Below are 21,609 nucleotides of genomic sequence, written 5' to 3' on the forward strand. Positions count from 1 at the left end.
ATAGCGTGGGATGGTAACGTGAACTGTACACAACAGTTATATACACTACTGGTTAGAGTGGGGTGGTAACGTGAACTATAAACAACAGTTATATACACTGATGGATAGCGTGGGATGATGACGTGAACTCTTCACAACAATTATATACATTACCGGATAGCGTGGGGGGTGTGACGCGAACTGTACAAAGCAGTAATATACACTACTGGATAGCGTGGGGTGGTGACGTGAACTATACATGACAACTATATACACTGATGAATAGCATGGGTTTGTAACGTGAACTACAGACAACAGTTATATACACTGATTGATAGCGTGGGTTGGTGACGTGAACTACACATGACAATTATATATACACTGGTGGATAGCGTTTGATGATGACGTGAACTGTACACAACAGTTATATACACTACTGGATAGCGTGATATGATGACGTGAACTGTTTACAACAGTAATATACACTACTGGATAGCGTGGGCTGGTGACGTGAACTACACATGACAAGTATATACACTGATGAATAGCGTGGGGTTGTGACGTGAACTACACACAACAGTTATCTAACTGATTGATAGCGTGATATGATGACGTCAACTTTACATGACAATTATATACCCTGATTGATAGCGTGGGGCGGTGACGTGATCTGCACATGACAATTATATGTACACTGATGGATAGCGTGGGATGGTGACGTGAACTATGCACAACAGTTATATACACTACTGGACAGCGTGGGGTGGTGACGTGAACTGCACATGACAATTATTTACACTGATGGATAGCGTGGGGTGGTGACGTGAACTACACATCACAATTATATATACACTGATCGATAGCGTAGGATTGTGACTGAACTACAAAGTTAACACTAGCCAGATATTACATAAGAATTGATGATAAAATAATTATTGCACAGTAAGCAATTACTATCATCTACTATCATCTAATGTATATTAATATGATTAATCAATTATACCTTACAAGGTATTGGCTTGCACAAAAGAAGTTATTTTGTTTTAACCGTTTTAAAACATGTTTGTGTGTATACAACCAGATTGGTTTCACATTTATACATAAACAAAGGGAAGCAATGAGTTATGACTGTAAAAGCCTCGGGAATTATACAAGATTCATAATTTGTTTCTGTTTACAGGTATCTCAATCTCAGTTGTCTGTCAATATGAAATCTGTATCCTCTACATTACATACAGATCCCATGGATTCACGTGTAGATTGGACATAAACTTGTCATTAATTATTTGGGGTTTTGTTCACTTCATGACATTATTTTGGAATAGAAAAGAAAAGATCATTTTGGTAAATATTGTTTACAAACTTGCAGATAAAACTGTATTTCACATTATGACTTGCCCGTGAAGAGATCACCCGTTTAATAAACATACAGCTGTATTACACATTGTGTAATACCAAAACGCGTTATTCAACGACATTGCGTGTGGAGATGATAGATCACTGAGAGGAGCTTACGCACACTCGATGACCCGAGCAACCTTGTTGCTAGGCTGACGTCATATGGCATTGTTTCGTCGAAGGATCTTGCAACAAAATTCCACAAATTACGTCATCGGGTATTGTGACGTCATTGTAAACTTTGAGGTGCACGGCCCCGTTCCACAAGGCGATCGTACTGTAGCACGACAGTCGTTGGTCTAAGTTAAAGTATGTGAGTTGCGATAACCTTAACGCTACTATAATTTTGTGGAACGGACGCCTGAATTCTAAAGGTGGGCCGTTGTATGGTATTAAATTCATACGTTTCAACTTTTGACGTGTTTGAAGTATTATTGTGTTAAACTCAATTGGATTATGCCATGGATCGTGTAGGTGTCAGCCTATTCACACTCAACAGTATAATTCTAAAAACGTTATAAATGGCAAGTAAGATACCATAACTATTCACTCGTTTCATAAAATTGGTATTACACGGGAGCTCGTTTAGTATTCTATATTTATTAAATATGTTCACACCCTCTAAGTAATACCATATGCCATCGTATCTGTCAACATTGACAATTAAGATAACTACTGTTCACAATCATAGTAGCTCCAGTATGTAGAGTGATTGTTAATTCTTAATAGGTTACAATAAGATAAATATAATCATATCACTTCAGTCAAGTTCTGACATCCAACTAGATCTTATCAATGGTCAATATTTTCTACTTGCCAAAGACCCAGTGGACTTCAAATACAACTTGCAAAAGTTGATTAAACAAATAAATAGATAGCTTTGGTAAATGGTGTGTTAACGGTGAATGATTTATCATACAATGCCTGTGAAATTGGATTAAGTCGGTGTTGGGCTACTGCTCACTGGGAGTCACCGGGTGGTCAAAGATATTTGAATTTGAAATCACAATACCATGGCCAGACTCACTAAATATTTAAGTAAGGAGACCAGATGACAACAGAATATTTTTCAACGATGAGGATGTGGGCTGTTGAATACTTACGACAAATGTTGCCGTGATGGAATCGGGATGGTCAAATTGACACAGTTTGTCTCGCTTATGTGCCATGTTGACATCGCATATCTACATTGTGCTACCCTGCCTGCACTCTATGCAGTCCAAGCCTCACTTTCAAACCGGAGAGAGAGAGAGAGAGAGAGAGAGAGAGAGAGAGAGAGAGACGTCATCAGGAGGCTTACGTCATCGATGAGACGTCGGTCACATACGATCTTCATGCCATTACCACGACGCTATGGAGTATATGGTGTTGATATACAAGTAGTTGATGTAAAAGCAGTTGATATTATAAGCAGTTGATGTTATCAGCAGTTGATGTTATAAGCAGTTGATGGTATAAGCAGTTGATGTGTAAGTAGTTGATGTTATAAGCAGTTGTGTTATAAGCAGTTGATGTATAAGCAGTTGATGGTATAAGCAGTTGATGTGTAAGTAGTTGATGTTATACGCAGTTGATGTTATAAGCAGTTGATAGTATAAGCAGTTGATGAATAAGCAGTTGATGTTATAAGCAGTTGATGTTATAAGCAGTTGATGGTATAAGCAGTTGATGATATAAGCAGTTGATGTTATAAGCAGTTTATGTATAAGCAGTTGATGTTATAAGCAGTTGATGTATAAGCAGTTGATGTTATACGCAGTTGATGTTATAAGCAGTTGATGTTATAAGCAGTTGATTTATAAGCAGTTGATGTTATAAGCAGTTAGTGTATAAGTAGTTGATGTTATAAGTAGTTGATGTTATAAGTGGTTGATGTATAAGAAGTTAATGATATAAGCAGTTGATGTTATAAGTACTTGATGTTATAAGTAGTTGATGTTATAAGTGGTTAATGTTATAAGCAGTTGATGTGTGCCACCCCCACCCTCTTTTTCACATCTGATGACATTTGTATGTGCATTTTCTACCATGATAACATGTTGTTTTGGCCCCAGGGGAACTCACTCGCCCCCCTCCCCCCCCCGTCCGTAGGAATAATTTAGTTACACTACACACCGTCAATGATGATACTAATACTGTTTACATTATTAAAATCCATTAACGTGGGTCCCTCAGTATTCTCACTTGCCTAATAGTTTTTGTCAAGCCCAAAATGCAGCATATTAATGTATTATATGTACTTTCTGTAAACATGAGAAATTTTCTATAGATAGAGATCACTATATCGGACAAGGCAGCTCTTTCCCTCCTCAACAACGTTCATACTCCGTTGGCAAATTGAAGTAAGAGCCTCTTATTTCCTTCACTTACGTAACATTGCCGATTCCATTAAACTGACTTCAGAGAACCCCATTTACGGTCCAAGTTCAACGAAAGGTGGCACACTTATGAGAACCCTTTTTAACACGTTAACGCTTTATATGGCACTTTGCCACCATACAGCTATTAGTTACCTTTTACGTCAGGCGACTGTCGCTAATGTAGTATATAAGAAACATCTATAGTCTATTGGGGGTTACAGTTTAGTTTGACATGGTTTATAATTAACTGGTTATTCAATCGAAAAACATGTTTTTCGATAATTTGTTTAAAATCCATTGGTAAACTTTGGGAACTTACTCGAGCATTATTGAAGTCACCCAGAGTGATCGATGGAGAACAGAACTTCTTTCCTTTCTGTAATATCGATTTGAGGTTGAATAAAATTATACGAACCATGTTCTATATATTGCTTGGAAAATATTTTATATTGATATAAATAGAGACGACTTTTTCGAAATCGATAGGTATTCATTGATCAACAATAGCAGTAAATATGATGTGATTAACAACATTTGAAGCTCAGGGATGTTTCATTGAATCTGAAATATTATCAGCTATCATTATAGCTTACCATTTGAGAACTGAATTAGAATAGCTTAGGAGTAGAGATGGGGGTGTATATTTACTCTGCGGATCTTAAACGATGGACTTTCCCTGTAGATATGATATGAGCGTTCTTACTGGAATTTGAGATACTTGAATCATTTACGTATGTGATGGGACAAGGCTGATCAATATCATGCCATGATAAAATAACGGTTTAATGTTTACAATGAAGGTTTACCTTTCAAATTTCATACCCCCCTTTTCCTTTTTTATCCGGCTACACAAATCAATAGATCTACATTGCAAGTGATAAAGTTAGTTAGTTCCGCTGTTGAACAAATATCTGTCAAAAACATTACGCAGAGACGGTTTATTTCTAAAGTCTCAGAATTCAGGAAAAAGAAATCTAATTATATTTTGTTCTGGCTATAAGTTTGCCATTTCACATGTGACATAAACCACCAGCTTACAGTGTATTAGTGTAGGGTGATCAGCAAGCGGGATTGTTAAGCCTGACGGTAAGAGTTGACTGAACCACAATCCACTGAGCAACACTAGTTTAACAATGCCCAACTTTGTTTATATAACGCAGGCATATATACTGAACCGCAAAAGAAACGTCACCCCAAGTAACATTGCATGAAAAGTTGTCACTTAAATTGGGTAATTTTTGGCAAAGTTTCTAAAATGTAACATTACCTTGTCCGGAAAAATGAAATTTGATGATAAATAACAAAGCAGATGACAATAAAACCGATCGCCCAAACGCATTACGTGAGTTCCGTGCAAATTGAAATGCACATGCGTTCCCCCATTTCTTGCCCTATAAAAATCCGACCAGATCGGATAACATTCATTCGTTATTGAATTGCTACCACATGCCAAGATTGACAAGAAATCAGCGACACCAAGCCCTTGGACGATTGCAAACTGGACAAACCGCCCGGCAAGTAGCCAATGCATTTCAAGTCCACGTAAGGACCATATACAGGCTCCAGCAACGGTACCAGACCACCAACACTACAGATGACAGACCACGTAGTGGAAGACCAAGGGTCACCACCCGACGTCAGGATCGTCAGATTGTGCGACAGCATCTTCAAGATCGCTTTGTTACTGCTGCGGAAACTGCTCGACAGACCATGGGGACACACCAGCGACACATTAGTGCGGACACCGTGCGTCGACGATTGACGAGCAGATACCTCCACTGTCACAGGCCACACCGAGGACCCATTCTGACACCACGTCATCGCCGGGACCGTCTTCAGTGGGCAACACAGCACCAACATTGGCGCCACCAGCAGTGGAGAAGAGTCCTCTTCTCAGACGAGAGCCGTTAATGTATCTCAACAGCAAATGGCAGAGAGAAAGTCTAGCGACGAGGTTATTCGGATGCTTGTGTTGTTGAGAGAGACTCGTGGGGTGGTCCGAGCATCATGGTGTGGGATGGAATTGCTCTTGCACAGAGGGTCGGGCCTGTGGTCTTCCAGAACATCGGTCCAGGGAGAGGCAATGGTGTCACAGCAGCTCGGTACATTGATCAAGTCTTGAGACCACATGCCATACCTCATTTGGCACGTCGCCGCAACCACGAGTTTCAGCATGATAACGCCCGTGCCCACACTGCGAGAGCAACAAGAGACTTCCTCCAGCAGAATAGCATCAGAACCATGCAGTGGCCTGCCCTCAGTCCCGATTAAAATCCTATTGAGCACCCGTGGGACGAGATTTAAAGACGGTTGAATGACGTCCGACCAAGGCCGACAACTGCAGCTGAACTGCGTCAGGCGTCCCTCAGAATGTGGGTTCAAGTGCCTATGGCCTAGTGTTGTGTTTCACTTTAAGAACATTTGATACTTTTATTTCAACCTTGATGATCAGTTTTGCCAAGTTCCATCTTTTAATATGTCTCAAAGTATGTTTACAGTGCATGGACAAATAAGGTTTCTCACATATCTTCATGGTGACGTTTCTTTTGCGGTTAAGTATATATAACTGACAATTGCCCTGAGAAATTTCCTTCGTAAACGATTGAATATGTCTCTACTTAACCTGGGACCAACAGGAACACGCTCTTCTTATTAGCACTAGTTGGGAATACGAAGCCGAATAATACATGATGCTGATTAGGGTATTTCAAACGGTACAGATATGTTTGTACACACATGTAGTGTCAATGCTGGTGTAACAATGAAGATAAGAACCGTTTTATTATCATGTCATAAACTGTTCTACCAGTCATCCGCCCCACGGTTGGCGAAGTCAACAGACGTGTTCCTTAGGCATGTATAGCCATTCGCATGGTTGTATAACAACATATTTATGATGTCACGAATAGGAAGTAATCAACGTATATATTTGTTTCTGATGACATAAATTATATAAAAGTTAATATTGGTGTTGCGTTGGTTGCAAACGATTTCCCCACCTTTAATCAATCTTAAATGGATAAAACATAAGTACAGTACAATAATAAATTGTAGTTTTGACTCACAACATACAAAATTAAAAGATACACATTCAACTGGTATGGAAGTAAGAAGATAAGAAATTATATTTGTATGAGTACTATATCATTATATTGAGCAAATAAGTCTGTTCTTTTATTCCACTGTCAGTTGAGTCGTAGGCAAAAGATATAAGTTACACTATGTTCGTCTTGTCCTTCTTTGAATCCGGCAAGATGACAGGTTGCACCGAAAGCGATGCTGAAAGGCGCCTATTGGTTGTGTTGAACCGTGTCTTACACAGAACTGATTAAAAATGAATCCTGCCTTTTTATGCATCTGTCATGTTCTCTACTGTCCACGTGACACCGCGAAAGAAGAATCGTTGCATGTTCATCCTTCATAACTAGTCATCAATAAAGCTAGTTGTCCCACAAAAGCCACAGTTATCGGTAAAGGGCTTCAAATATTCCCTCGTGAAATTAATCATAATTTCTAGAATGATGTCCCTAAAGTTTCTATCGTGTCATCTTCAGATAGCGGCGAGCCATTCGGCAGTTCGTCCGCTAACACAAGGATCGGGGACCTCGTACATTCCATGCCCATATTCCTGTCCCATTTCATTTGTGCCTCCACAATTTCATTGGCTGGTCTTTCGTGTACACGTGCACGTTTGGTCACGTGAGGGGATTTTGGACTCTCATCTTGTACTGGAGCTTGCGGTCTTTTCAACGTCGTTGTAATGATGGTTTCTTTCCGTGAGATCCGCGACGTTAAGAGTGATGTCAAAGAACCCATGCGTTTGAATTTCTCCCTGGTGCCCATTTTCTCCAGTTCGATAGTGGATCTGTTTTTGAGGCTATTGTCAGTGTTGGAATTGGTGTACGTCTGATTTCTCTGATCAGACATACAGCTTGACTTGTAACATGGGGAAAGATATTTGATGAGGTTCCCGCTGAAGGCCAGGTAAATCCATGGGTTGCAGCAGCTGTTGAGGCTTGCCAGGAGCAGCATAATTACAATACTGTTGTCTGAAACGAGAATGTCACAAGATTACTATCACCCGAGTTTGGTTATGTTATAATGTCAAGGAGATTTGTTCGGATTCATTGATTTGTTTCTACCTGTGGCAAAAGGTCCTCAGTGCTTCCTCATTGTCGTAAGACTAAATAGAATTTGGTGGTGAGAATGTATGACATCGCAGGTTTGCATGAATGTGTCAACGTTACCAGGCAGCTCGGTGCAATAATAGCTATGTTCATCTTCAGTAAGTGAACATTGTTTCACTACATGGTTTCCAGAGAATTTTTGTTAATTGTCAGGCTGGAAACCATTGTGTGTGTTTCTTTTGATTTGTCTTTCTGGCGATAAATAAAAAAATGTTCTCCGTTCCCGATAGGATTTTTCGGAAAGGTCGTGAACCGAACATGACTTGGATATCACGCTGTATTTGGGTCATGCTCGAAACTAACAGGGTTTTTTTGCTTTTATTTTTATCATGATGTTATTGTACATGATGTTGTGCAAACACACACCTACATCTAGCAAAATACTCCACTCCACTCCACTCCACTCCACTCCACTCCACTGCTTGATGTTTTTCCTTACGCTCTAGCTATGGCAAAGTAAGTTTGATGCTGACGATAGATTTGTAATAACGAATTATACGTTTATCAATCATAACTATTTATGATTATCATAACTTTATATAATCATTCATAATTGGTTAGTAACGTCAGCTGGTGTGTAATGTTCAGACTGTAGTGCTATCACAATCGCATGTTTCAGTGAGAACAAGCTGTTTACAAACTTTCATTATATATCGAGGCACTGATAGTTCTCTTCAAGAGTATTTTCAATGTAATATCAAGATAACTATTGATTTACCATTATTGGGATATTTCATTATACTAAAACTGATGTTAAACGAAGCAAGAGAGTATTTAATCATCTCAGACACTTCATATTACAGGATACGGTTTACTATGTCGTAAAACATCAGCTTACTCCAGGCCATCAATGACGCAGTCCAGTAGTCATTGCCCAGTCTTTTGCCGTGGTGGCCAGCATGCTTAAATGGGAACTTTTGGCTCTGGCTGTAGTGCTTGTCACTAATATAGGACGTTGGGCCTTAGTTCGAGGTTTAATATTCATGGTTCGCAGGGTCATAATTGAGATCACAGTAACAGTTAACCCGACGACCCAGGATACCTAAAAAGATAGGGAAATCTACTTAGAAAGTTATGACCGTACAATATTGGCTTACCCCGCAGAGATTTCGAGTCGAAATGTATCTCTATAAACGCTATACCGTCGGTGTCAAATAATTGCACTAGTTGGTGAGGATCATCGCCACCATTAAGACCAAAATACACAAAGAAAAAGGTTAAGCACACCCTAATATGTTTCATTGTTCATTGGTCCCAATATTTGTAACAGTCATGAAAGATATAATTATGGGAAGAATTATGTTTTCTCGAGATGATGTAATTAGTCATGCGTGACGAAAGCTCAAGTGCCATGCATGGTGTGCCCGTGCAGCATGCTACCCTCGAGGACTGAGGGCTAGACGATTCATAAAGCGTCCCTTGTTGAAAGATGACCACAAAGCTGCATGGTGTGTTGCGCGACAGAACTGATGGAAGACGGATCCATTGGTCAGACGAAAGGCGCTTTCTGTTCCACGTCACTGATGGAAGAACGAGGGTTTGGAGGCACCGTAACACGGCCTACACCCTCAGGGACATTAAACCGACTGTTGCCAACGGCGGGGGCTCGGTAATGGTTTTTGGGTGTATCTCTCATGATTGCAGGTTGGATTTGATCACCATAAGGGGCAACTTAACAGGGGCTCAGTATATCCGGGACGTTTTGAGGCCAGTCGTCGTTCCTCATTTTGACAACCACCCTCTTGCTACTCGACCTCAGTACATGGATGGCAATGCCAGGCCTCATCGTTCGCGTGCAGTCGTTGATTACATGCGGGCCAATATAATAACGACTTTACCCCGGCCAGCAATCAGCCCAGATTTGAACCCCCTGGAACATGTTTGGGGTATTTTGGGACGGCGCATACAGGCACGAGATCCTCCTGTACAAGATTTACGCCAATTGGAAGCAGCATTGCATCAGGAGTGCTTGTTGTTGACCCATCAACAGATCCAACGTCTGACGTAGGACGTATGAGACATAGGGTGGAATGCGTCATCCGGGCACGTGGCGGTTATACCCGCTACTGGTCTGTTTCACGTGTCATGTCAAGTAGAGACTTTAAGGAACATTTTCACATGAAACATCAAACGTAACTCGTTTACTCCATCCTGTTAACTTAATCCTGCAGTATCATACTTTTTATAGGTATTGTCTAAGGTCAAAAACAGTACCTGTGTTACCATGATGTTTTTGTCAGTAAATTTCAATCACAACTCACCAATATCTTCTTTAATTTGTCAAATGTTTGTTCTATCCGATGTCATTGGTATCGCCCAGCTCCTGTGGTCAGTCATTCTATGCCGTGATTTTTGCCATTTGTCATGGTTCAGAAATAGGGGTGTCCTTAACTTTTTCTTTGTGTATATCAGTAGCTGATTGTGTGTACCTGACGTGGGTCGTGTCCACACTATCGGCAACATGTTGGTCAGGTCAAGGTTCTAAATGCATCACAGTATAAAAATTTGGGCACATCATACATGTTACTTTTAGCCAAGATGGTTGGTATGTTTTAGGATTCAGCAAGTCCGAGGAATTGGTTGTTCTGTCGTGGGTCACTACAATTAATATATACACCCTACCCATTCTTTCTTTCCATGCAAATCACCAATCTAGTCTTCGCATTTCCTCACACGTGATTCTACAATCTGAAAGTGCCCCCCCCCCCCCACACACACACACACACACACACATGCTCTGCATCTACTGTGGACTATCTAACATCAGCCCACCCACCTGCTCTGTACCTACTGTAGACTATCTAACATCAGCCCACCCACCTGCTCTGTACCTACTGTGGACTATCTAACATCAGCCCACCCACCTGCTCTGTACCTACTGTGGACTATCTAACATCAGCCCACCCACCTGCTCTGTACCTACTGTGGACTATCTAACATCAGCCCACCCACCTGCTCTGTACCTACTGTAGACTATCTAACATCAGCCCACCCACCTGCTCTGTACCTACTGTGGACTATCTAACATCAGCCCACCCACCTGCTCTGTACCTACTGTGGACTATCTAACATCAGCCCACCCACCTGCTCTGTACCTACTGTGGACTATCTAACATCAGCCCATACACCTGCTCTGTACCAACTGTGGACCATCTAACATCAGCCCACCCACCTGCTCTGTACCAACTGTGGACCATCTAACATCAGCCCATACACCTGCTCTGTACCTACTGTGGACCATCTAACATCAGCCCACCAACGTGTTGGAATCAGAAATACGAAATATGATGATGTTTCACTGAATTAGGCTTCCATAGTTTCATGAACCCAAATTTGTTCAGATACCACAAGGAGAGCGTGATTTACGTGTTGCTGCAGTTCCCCTATCCTATAAATAGTGAAATTCAAGTTTCAGACACGTAGTTGCATTTTGCTCCTGTGTGAGATTCCCCTTCCAACAGAGGTTGTAAATCCGCCATGGTGAGGAGAAAGTTAACGAACGCTGAAAGATGGCAAGTGATAGGCATGAAAAATGCTGGCATGTCATGCAGGGCCATTGCAAGACAAATGGGTCGTCACCACAGTGTTATCACTCGTTTCATTGTCAAACATGGTCAAACCAATGATGTCAATGACAGGCATAGGTCTGGTAGGTCAAGAAAGACCTCTAACAGAGAGGATAGCCGTATTTTCAGGATAGTCAGACGAAATCCATTTGCCACTTTAGCAGATTTAAGACTGCAGTGGATTACCCATCAGAGACTCTCGACGATGACCGTAAGGCGTCGAATCAGAGCGGCTGGTTATAACGCCAGAAGACCAGTAAAACGTCCTCAACTGACTGAGAGGCACATGCGGAATCGTCTGATATGGTGTCGTGCCCGTAGTCGATGGAACTTGGCCAACTGGAGAAGGATCCATTGGTCTGACGAGTGTCGAATGCTGCTACGAACTGTTGATGGTCGAATACGTGTTTGGAGGCAAAGTAACACTCGTTTTGCACCAAGGAACATCTAGAAGACCTTAGCATGTGGCGGGGGGTCTGTCATGATATGGGGTTGTGTTTCCTTCGGCTGCAAACTTCCGCTGGTGACAATTCGTGGAATCCTGAATGGCCAACAATACCAAGATGCCGTTCTTCGTCCAGTGGTAGTCCCTCATTTTGACAACCATTCTCTTCAGACAAGACCTGTTTACATGGACGACAATGCTAGACCACACAGATCTCGGGCAGTTTGGGCTTATTTGCGTCAAGAAGCTATTGCCACTCTTCCTTGGCCGGCCTGTAGTCTTAATCCGATTGAGCATCTCTAGGACATTCTTGGCCGGAAAATCAGACATCGTGATCCCCCAGTTCAAAATCTCGCTGGACGTGAAGCCGCACTTCATGAAGAATGGATCAATTTGCCTCAGAGAAGCATTCAACGACTTGCAATGAGTATGAGGCGTAGGGTTGAAGCTGTGGTCAATGTCCGTGAATCATACACACGTTACTGACGTTTCTGTATTGCAATAGACTCTGCACTCCCTTGGGTGTCTATGTGACACCTGATATGGTCTGCTGATATCATGACAGTTACATGACAAAAAAGTTTTTCAATGTTTTCTAATCCTTCAATTTCTGGTCTTCGATAAAATTCCTTTCTGCTCATATTCTTTTGGAACACAAGATAAACTTGCTTTGGAACAACTTTTGCATCACATGAGGTTTACATATACGGCTTATAACAATCGTACATCTCGTTATAATAGTCATCATTAAGTGCCAAATGTAACAGCTCAAAAATATGGTGTGTGGCGCTTAACTTTTGTGCATGTGTATACATCGTACAAGTTCTGTTCTGTTTATTGATATATTCACGCCAAACATGATCAGCATCCATTGCATTTTTTTAGCAGGCTACAATATGTCATAGCGTGATCATTATTCAAGTGCACCGCAAATAACAACATAGCAGTCGTGGATTACAAACACTGACTAGATCATGCTACACTACTTGTCTGGCATTCTATGCAGATTTTACTTTCTATAAAAAAAACATTGGAAATGTATAACCGATTCGCCGGTTTATATTTATAAGTTCATTTAGTGTGATGATCTGCCATGTATCTTCTTAATTTGACGTAGATAATCGGTATTCACGTTGTAAAGTTAAAGTTGAAAACTTTCAGGTTTCTAAGCTAACACAAACTGTCACATGGTGTGTAGCTGATCACCAATTCTTGTTCTCATCGCCTCCCCGGTGAGCTAAGGTATGGCGTAGATAACATGATCACATTATTTACTGGTAAAATGTTTTTTTTCGTAGTAAATGTTGAATCACAATTTCAACTATGTGTGAATATTCGCAACACACATACACATACAAACATTCACATACACACACATATGCACACACATACACACACACAAACATACACAGACATATATACACATATACACATACATACATACATACATACATACACACATACATACAATCACATACACACACATATACTCACATACATACACACACACGCACACATATGCACACACATACACACAAATACTCACATACACACATATATACACAGATACACATACATACACACACACACACACACACACACACACACACACACACACACACACACACACACACACACACACAGGATGGCTGGGTTTGATATATGAAGTTTTATTGTGATCTTGAAACATTAAACATTAAACACTGTGAAACTTTAAAACTGAAGAGAAAACTGCCACAGTACTCAACAGGCCCATTTCTTCCCACCCTCAGTGTTCTGAACCTAAATAACGCAGATCGATGTCTTCATTAATTCAATAACGGAATTCTCCCAGGTGATATCGCTGAGCAGACCAAACGGGTCTGTAATAAATGTGCCCATTACGGGCTATTTTGAGAGATTATTAGCCCACTGTATGCTGGCCCTTATATGAGAAGGCCTGGCGGAAAGTGGGAAATGAAAACCGGGGACATTTTAGTATACGTGACAATCAGACAACTTACAGCCACCTCGACATAACGACGTCTGTAATGGAGCGACATGCATCGTCTGGTGAACCTCCACAGTGCACATCACGAAATACTGTCACGATAATCAGAGAAACCCAAGAGGACTTCAGTCAACACTAAAATGTTTTTTTCGAGATTACTTCCATCTAAACAGCATTAATCCCCCTCCCAAAAGATTAGCATCTGTCAGTACCTTCTACATGACTGTTACAGTTATGTTTCCAAAGTATAAACTAGATGTATCACCTGCTAAGTCTAAGATTTAGCGTACAGCTGTAAAAACATTCATTTAATATGCAACTTAATTGAGTTATTTTACAATGGGTAGTAGACATATAAGTTGCTTATTGTAAAGTTCTTATTTCTGTGGCAGACATTGATACCATCTACCAGTTTTATATTTAGTGAAATATTAATGACAGATGTACCTCATACCCGAGACACGGCTGTACTGTGGAAATCAGTGTCGTACGTGAGCATTTCTAAATTATTGTAAACTCCTCCCCGGTCAAGTTGCGTTGTGTCGCGAGTCTTGCAAGAATGTCGATACGGTGGTAAATGATAGTCCCTCAATCGTTTAAACAGTCGTGCGCACCTAAAATTGAATCTTTCGAAACTCTGATGCTGTACCGATTATATAGGGCTTTTTTCGCTGGCCTCTTCAAGAAGCATATTACTTCTGTGATACATTCTAGTAATAAAATTATTTGTTTTTGACAATACAATCAAAATCAATGCAATTTTGTATGAAGAATAACATGTGCTATTCAATCTCTTTTGCAAGCGCCAAGAAATACAGGGCGTAATATTGCTGACCTTCATGAAACGCCTGTAACTGGGCAGTAAGTTCTGTAAAGGACCCTTCCGTGTCAAAACAACAATCGCGGATTCACTAAAATCGCGTTGCAGTAATTACAAACTGCATGATTCAGAAGAACTGGAGCGGGAACAATAGCATGACACCAATTGAAAGAAAGGCTAGCTGGATTTGCCAAAGTAATTTTCTGTGGTTAAATTGTGTAAAGGACATGTGTGCCTTAGTGGCATTGTTATCCATACCTTCGATGGAAGGTATTTCCAATTTCCAAGAGAAGCAAAGATGTGACGTAACGTTATTTATCATTTCAGAGTATGGAACCATGTGTGCGTTCAATAAGTATGATAGGTGATTTTATGCAAATACACACATTCATCAAATATGTGTATTGGGTCGAAGTAACGGTTTTTACTATCATGCGTTTTAGCATAATCGATGAGAAGTGTTTTATCCACGTCACATTTAAAGCAATATGTGCACGAGTAACATTTTTCGATAAAGTTTTTCTTTAAACTTTACGTCCACGATTAACAATGCCATCATTGTTAGCAAATATCAAAATACTACACGTTTTAACAATATACACACATATGCAACCCCTTAAGTTTTGTGTGGAGAAGTCTTTACAGCATCATTGTATTGAGGGATTTGATGATAATGTTTACCAGCCTTCTTCGTCTTAGTTGCACATGTACGGTCGTTCATGTAAAACTCCACGGAATCGATCAGTTCAATAAACACCTCATCTTGACATTGATTATGTATATACGTGAAGACACCTCTACCTCTAATGTGTACATGAAGCTCACACACCCAGTACTAATCAGCATCATTAGTATTAGTATATGACTATGAAGTTCGGTGCTGATGCCCTTGGGGTTATATAAGTACGGGGACAAGCCAAACACAGTCATGTACAGGCACTAGAAACTTGGCATAACTTTGTCACAGGGGGAAATGCGTTGCGCTACGGAATATATTCAATATTCCTTTAACACGGATCTTGAATTTTCGAACGATGTATTACAAAATAAATATTGATTCTATTCGGAGAATACAACTCCAGTCTCTTTGCAATAGATATATTTTTTTAAAACGCACTTGCAAAGAAAGAGGTTGGGGCTACTGGAAGTTCAACAAATCTTTACTCTTTTAAAAATAAATATATTTTAGGAACAAAAACAGAAAACTGTAAACATTTAAAGGAAAAGATAATATAAATGGAACAGAAATTAGTGGAAAGAAGATAAATGAATACTCAAGAATGCCAAACGTACTTAGTATCTAAACATAAAGTTAAAATCCGAAAGAAAGCAAAAGGAGCGGATTACAAATAAGAACAGAATCTAGAGGAAAGCGAGAAATCACGACACTATTTTGTCATTTTATTATGCACTATGCCAGTTAACTAATTCATCGTATTACTGGAAAAGTTGAGTTCATAACCGATGGATGAACCATTCTTACTGAACAAAGACATTATACGCTACACCTGGAGAAGCAACTAGTGAAAGGAAACATTATCACATAAAAAAAAAGTGTGAAATAACAAAGGCTGTATGGAGAGTCTATGAAAGAACCCAGGTATTGATTGCTCAATTTTTGTTGAGACAGATTGCAAAATGGGTATGTAGTTAGATTGCTGAAATATTTAGAAATAACATTTTAAGACTAACATACAGCAGAGGTGTCATTATCTGTATACCTACAGACACTAAAGATAAACTCCAGAAAAATGATAACCTATTTCTCCCTTATAGTCATTGTATGAAATATACATGAATATGTACAACAAACAGAATAGAATAAGACACTTAATACTCTGATATACGAAAAGCAACTATTCCTTGAACATGTATTAACACTCTTGGAAGATGTGTAAGCGGAAACTAAAGACTTCCATATGATATCACGTTTGAACATAATTACAAAATAAACTTTGTCTTCCATTATTTTCAGAGTTTGATGATGCTTTGATACTGTTTCAAAACAAAACATGTAATATGACAATCTGATTGGATCTAATAGGAGAAAATGGATGTACACACTCACATAAAGGCTTCATCCCATGTCGTACAAAATGGACACCTTCTTTCGTATGCAATAATGCCATAATAGGTGTCAAAAAGAATAATGTGGAGCATTAACTTGGACAATATACATATGACACAGATATATTTTTAGATGGAACAGTTTGAGTACCAGTGAAACCGAAATGTTTATTCATGAAATGTCTAAATCTAAAGAATAATATTGGTAAAACTAAAGCAATATGGACAGGCCTGATGACGTCATATTAGGTCATCATCTCAAAATTGAGTGCCACAGTAGGGACGTATTGGAAATATTGGGAATATAGTTTATTCCTAACTTAAATTATCAGTGGATAATTAGCACAAGAAAATATTTAAAATCATCCATAGAATTTAAAGGAATTAAGGGATAAGAAAATGAACATTGATTAACATTACTGTTGTCAAAATCCTGGCTCTGTCAACATGAGTACATGTATTCTCTTCCAATTGAATTCATTGATGAATTTAGCATTATACAGACTTACATTGATCAAAGGGATATGAGAAACGAACAATATTTATTTTTAAAATGACGGAGGAGTCAGAATGATAACGGTAAAGACATTTATACATTCTCTGAAATTGTCAGTTCTAAATTTGGCAGATGCACCGTCTGGTTAATTCTTCTTTCTCTTTTCAATATGATCAGTTCCCGCGACTGTGTAACAATATATGCAATGAATGAAGACCCAAATAAGCATGGCAACTATAGTCTATGTACATTTGTACCCTGGTCTTCTTCCTTATTAATTGACGTATATGTATGTAACCTACACTTATATAACTAATATACATGTTCCTTCTCGTGAAATTCTGTGTCATCAACTTGTCTTGCCTGAGCCACCTAACTATACATTGTGACTGAATGAAGTAGTGGAAAACATAGCCATTATTATCTACCAGGCTTGGACATCAAAGTGGCAACTGAATCTAGCTTCACATCGCCTTCATATCTTGACCGATACCAGAAACTGTGGTTGTAATTAAAGGTAGTGGACATCACTCACACTGATTGATGTCAAAAGTGATGACTACAATTTTCAAGTCGTCATTCTTCCTTTCATGTCTAAAAATATATCGTTTGTCCCAGCATTTGTAAGTCAGGACTTCTGCTGAGCGGCGTCAGTCAACACACACTTACTTGTTTAAGAACATCGTGTGAGTGGCGGGTGCTACCAGTAGGGCAGTACACACTTACCCCTTTTCGCGAACACACTGATTTTCAGTGGTCCATTTACATTATTTGCACCGCTGTTTTGCCTTTTACGCCCAGGAGAATTTATTTCGGCGGATACTAGTAATAAAAACTAAATATTCTCTGGCATTGACGTTTTATATTTTCTTTCTCACAACACAGCGGGTTATGAAAGCAAGCTTCGTTAACTCCATAGGATTCCAAAGGAAAACGCACCTTTACAGTCTAGTATAGGTATGTTCCAAGTACGATGGCGGAAGCGAAACCCTGTTTTTTCTTTGTTGAGGTAGCATGTTTTACACGAAGTTCCTAGGGGAATTGATGAGCTCTTTTTCGCTTAATTTCATTACTTTATTGTCATAGAAGGACTATGTGAACTCTGCATGGTAGACATCTGAGGGTGTTACATGTGTCACTTTACAAAGGAATGAGTGAGTGAGTGAGTTAGGTTTAACGCCGTTTTTAACAGTATTCCAGTTATATCACGGCGTGTCAGCTTAATGTGGGAGGTAAGCCCGAAGTGATGCAGGTCTCAGACGCCTACCGCTACGGTGAAACCCACGAGCACGGGTATGGTGCTGACAAACCTAGAAACATAATCGGGATTCGAACCCAGAATCATAGGTTTCTGGCGCGTCCAAGGGACACAACTCTGCACAGCGAATCGCGGCGCCTTAGACGATTGGGCCACCCGTGCCCCCTACAAAGGTATGAACATGCATTATGTCTCCACTGGTAACGTCAGTTTCACCGGGTCGGGTGTTGTCAGCACACCCCGACGGCGTGGAACGTTTGACACGCTATGAAACAACTGGCCTGTCTCCATAATTAGCATCCCGTGTCATTTACCAATGATATCGCTGACGGAGACCTATCAACTCGGTCTATATGGCTGAAACAATGCAAATTCTAAGTTCAACAGTAAGCGTCTTTCGGGATACTGATTGGCATCAAGAAATTATTTTACTTTTATATGCACCAGGAGGTAATGAGTCTGTGGGTTCATGCTATGCTGATATTTAGTATACTTGTGAGTGAGTTAGCCAAATGTATCCGTGAAATAGGACCATGATGGCATTGATATATGTGAAATTATTTTTAGTAATCACTGAGCGATATATGATGATTGTTCGTTCCAATTGTTCTGTTGTTTTCATTGATGTTTTGTGACGTCGATCCAACACTGCTGTCGTCTCCACTTGGATAGTGGGACCTACATTTTTCAAAATTCTCTAGGGTGAAAATGACTATGGATAATATAAAGAACACCTTACGAGACACGGGGAATTGCAGATTATCTGTCCCCATTGAAGTAACATTCAGTTCCTCAACAAAGCTAAGTCGGCAGAGACAATTCGTAATTTCTCGTGGATTGTATGTTATCCTCTCAATCTCTCAGGAGTGAATGTAACGCATATCGTTTCTGCGGACACAATCACGTCACTGAACGGTGTAGTGAAGTCATAAAACACCAATGACGTCATCAGTTGTGAAAAACGTGCAGATAAATCCTTGAAAATAACAGTTTTCGTCGAAATGTACAGACACTTGATATTTATTAATTATGCTATTCATACCAAGGACGAAATGTACTCACTTGACATCGGAGCTGACTCATCGTACAGCCACCATAGCTGGGAGATGAAGAATGGCGACCAGCAGACGAGGTACGCAAGGATCACTACAAATGTCAGCTTCACTGTCTTCAGCTTGGCTCTGGAGAAACCTCTACTGGAATGTGATCTTGGGTGCATCCCGCCATCCCTAATTCCAAATGTCCTTCCTGGACTCTGATTGGATAAAGTGTACATCACGTGACCAACAGCACCATTTGTTACCTCCCTTTTCACCAGGGGTTCACGTGTGACTCTATATTTCGACCAAATTGTGTAGCATATTGACCCGTACGCAAAAACAAGTATTAAAAACGGAATGACATACACTAGGAATGTGAATGATGTAATGTACAACTGAAGGATCCAGGGGGGATCCCAATGGACCCAACAATCATATTCCCCAGTACCAACGACACGTTCCTGGTACTTGAACAGCAGGGCCTGGGGTATGCTGAAAACACCCGCAATGCAATAAGCTCCTGCTATCATGAGATTGACAGTTTTGGTTGTCCAGTTGTGGTTTGACAAGGGGTGACAAATAGCCCTGTATCGGTCAATTGCTGTCATCACCAGCACGTACGTCGACAGGTACATCACAAACACTTGCATGAACTTCACAAAGCGACACAAAACATCTCCTCCCTGGAATTTCTGCGCCACATCCCATATAAGTTGTGGTAAAATATTAAAGAAAGCTACCAACAGATCGGCTATGCTCAAGTGCATAATAAACATATGCATTCTACTGTTGATTTTACGTCTTCTGGCCAAGGCGATCAAGACACAGGTATTTCCAAACACAGCAAGTGCTAGAATAACGGCCTGTACCGTGACTTCCGCTTTTGCCAAACTTTGGTTTATGTGCTGACTAGCGTTCGATGTAACATTGGTCGAGTTATCGTTCATGACATCAGTATAGTTTAAACCGAGGCCAGTCGGATATGACGTTGTTTGAAGCGATAAAATCAGTCGGATTTCCGCCACGGCGGAATCACTGTTGGCCATTTTCGATATTGTAATCTGAAATGTAAAACATTATTATAAAAAAAACATGTAGTGGTGGTTCTTTTTCACTGGTTATTGTTGTCATGGTTGTCTGCAATTTTTCCATATTACATAAGAAATACACTGAAGAAACACGAACTTATACACACACAATATGAAACACATCTTCACTTAAGTGCACCATCTAGTCATTTTCATCAAAGAATGTGAATACACGTCAAAGGATGCATCTTAGCGTCTCATTAATGACATAATACTCTCTGATGCTCTTAAACCCTTAGGGGTCAAACATTTTATGTAGACTAAGTAAAAGGCCAATAATCCTTCCTCCACCTTTGCAATGGAATTGTCGGATTAAGCAAGGGATTTAAATGTATTGAGAAAGGAGGGTGGGTTGCCAGTGTTATAGGATTGACGAATAATATGTCTCGAAAGAAAACACAATTTCTTACTACCATCACCCCCTAACAATATATTAATCGATATCGCATATAGTCAATAACAAGCTCTTTATGAACATCGCTCGTAACTTGCGAGAAGGGTAGTGGAGGCCAACAGTAAATGTTGTTCATGAGATTTCAGCATCCGATCGACATATTTACCGAAATGGATCCAAATTTCATTAAATGATGCTAACTGGCAACTTTTGTCAGTAATGTGAAATTATATGTATATTACGCTAATGCGTTAATTGTGTGTCAGTATGGGTGCTGGGCGTGCCAGTGATGCTCTCTCCTGAAAGAACAACCATTGCATGATGGGACTAATGCATATTTTCATTCTCATATTTCTATTACTTTCTCCATTGATGTTGTCTAATATACATGGACATCCCCTAATATCATCAACTATGTCTGTATGTTTGATTTCCGTTTGAGTCTATTGGGGCAATGTAGGAACTCCATATCGTCCCATTAGGAAGAATACGTTTCAACTATTCGCAAACGATCAAAGACC

The 21,609-nt window shown here is 40.0% G+C and overlaps 1 protein-coding gene across 1 annotated transcript in view; it reads right to left on the reverse strand.

Moving 5' to 3' along the window:
* Positions 1-6,457: 6,457 nt before the first annotated feature.
* Positions 6,458-21,609, reverse strand: part of LOC124132226 (cephalotocin receptor 2-like) — a 36,582-nt gene continuing 21,430 nt past the window's right edge. The window contains exons 2-3 of the mRNA XM_046496009.2: positions 19,629-20,667; positions 6,458-7,786 (exon numbers count right to left, since the gene is read on the reverse strand). Of these exons, the coding sequence (XP_046351965.1) occupies positions 7,251-7,786; positions 19,629-20,652 (1,560 nt within the window). The 5' untranslated portion in view covers positions 20,653-20,667 and the 3' untranslated portion in view covers positions 6,458-7,250. The remainder of the gene's footprint in view (positions 7,787-19,628; positions 20,668-21,609) is intronic.

The sequence above is a fragment of the Haliotis rufescens genome, unplaced genomic scaffold (assembly GCF_023055435.1).
Source record: "Haliotis rufescens isolate VD_foot unplaced genomic scaffold, xgHalRufe1.0.p SCAF_4, whole genome shotgun sequence".
NCBI lineage: Eukaryota > Metazoa > Mollusca > Gastropoda > Lepetellida > Haliotidae > Haliotis > Haliotis rufescens.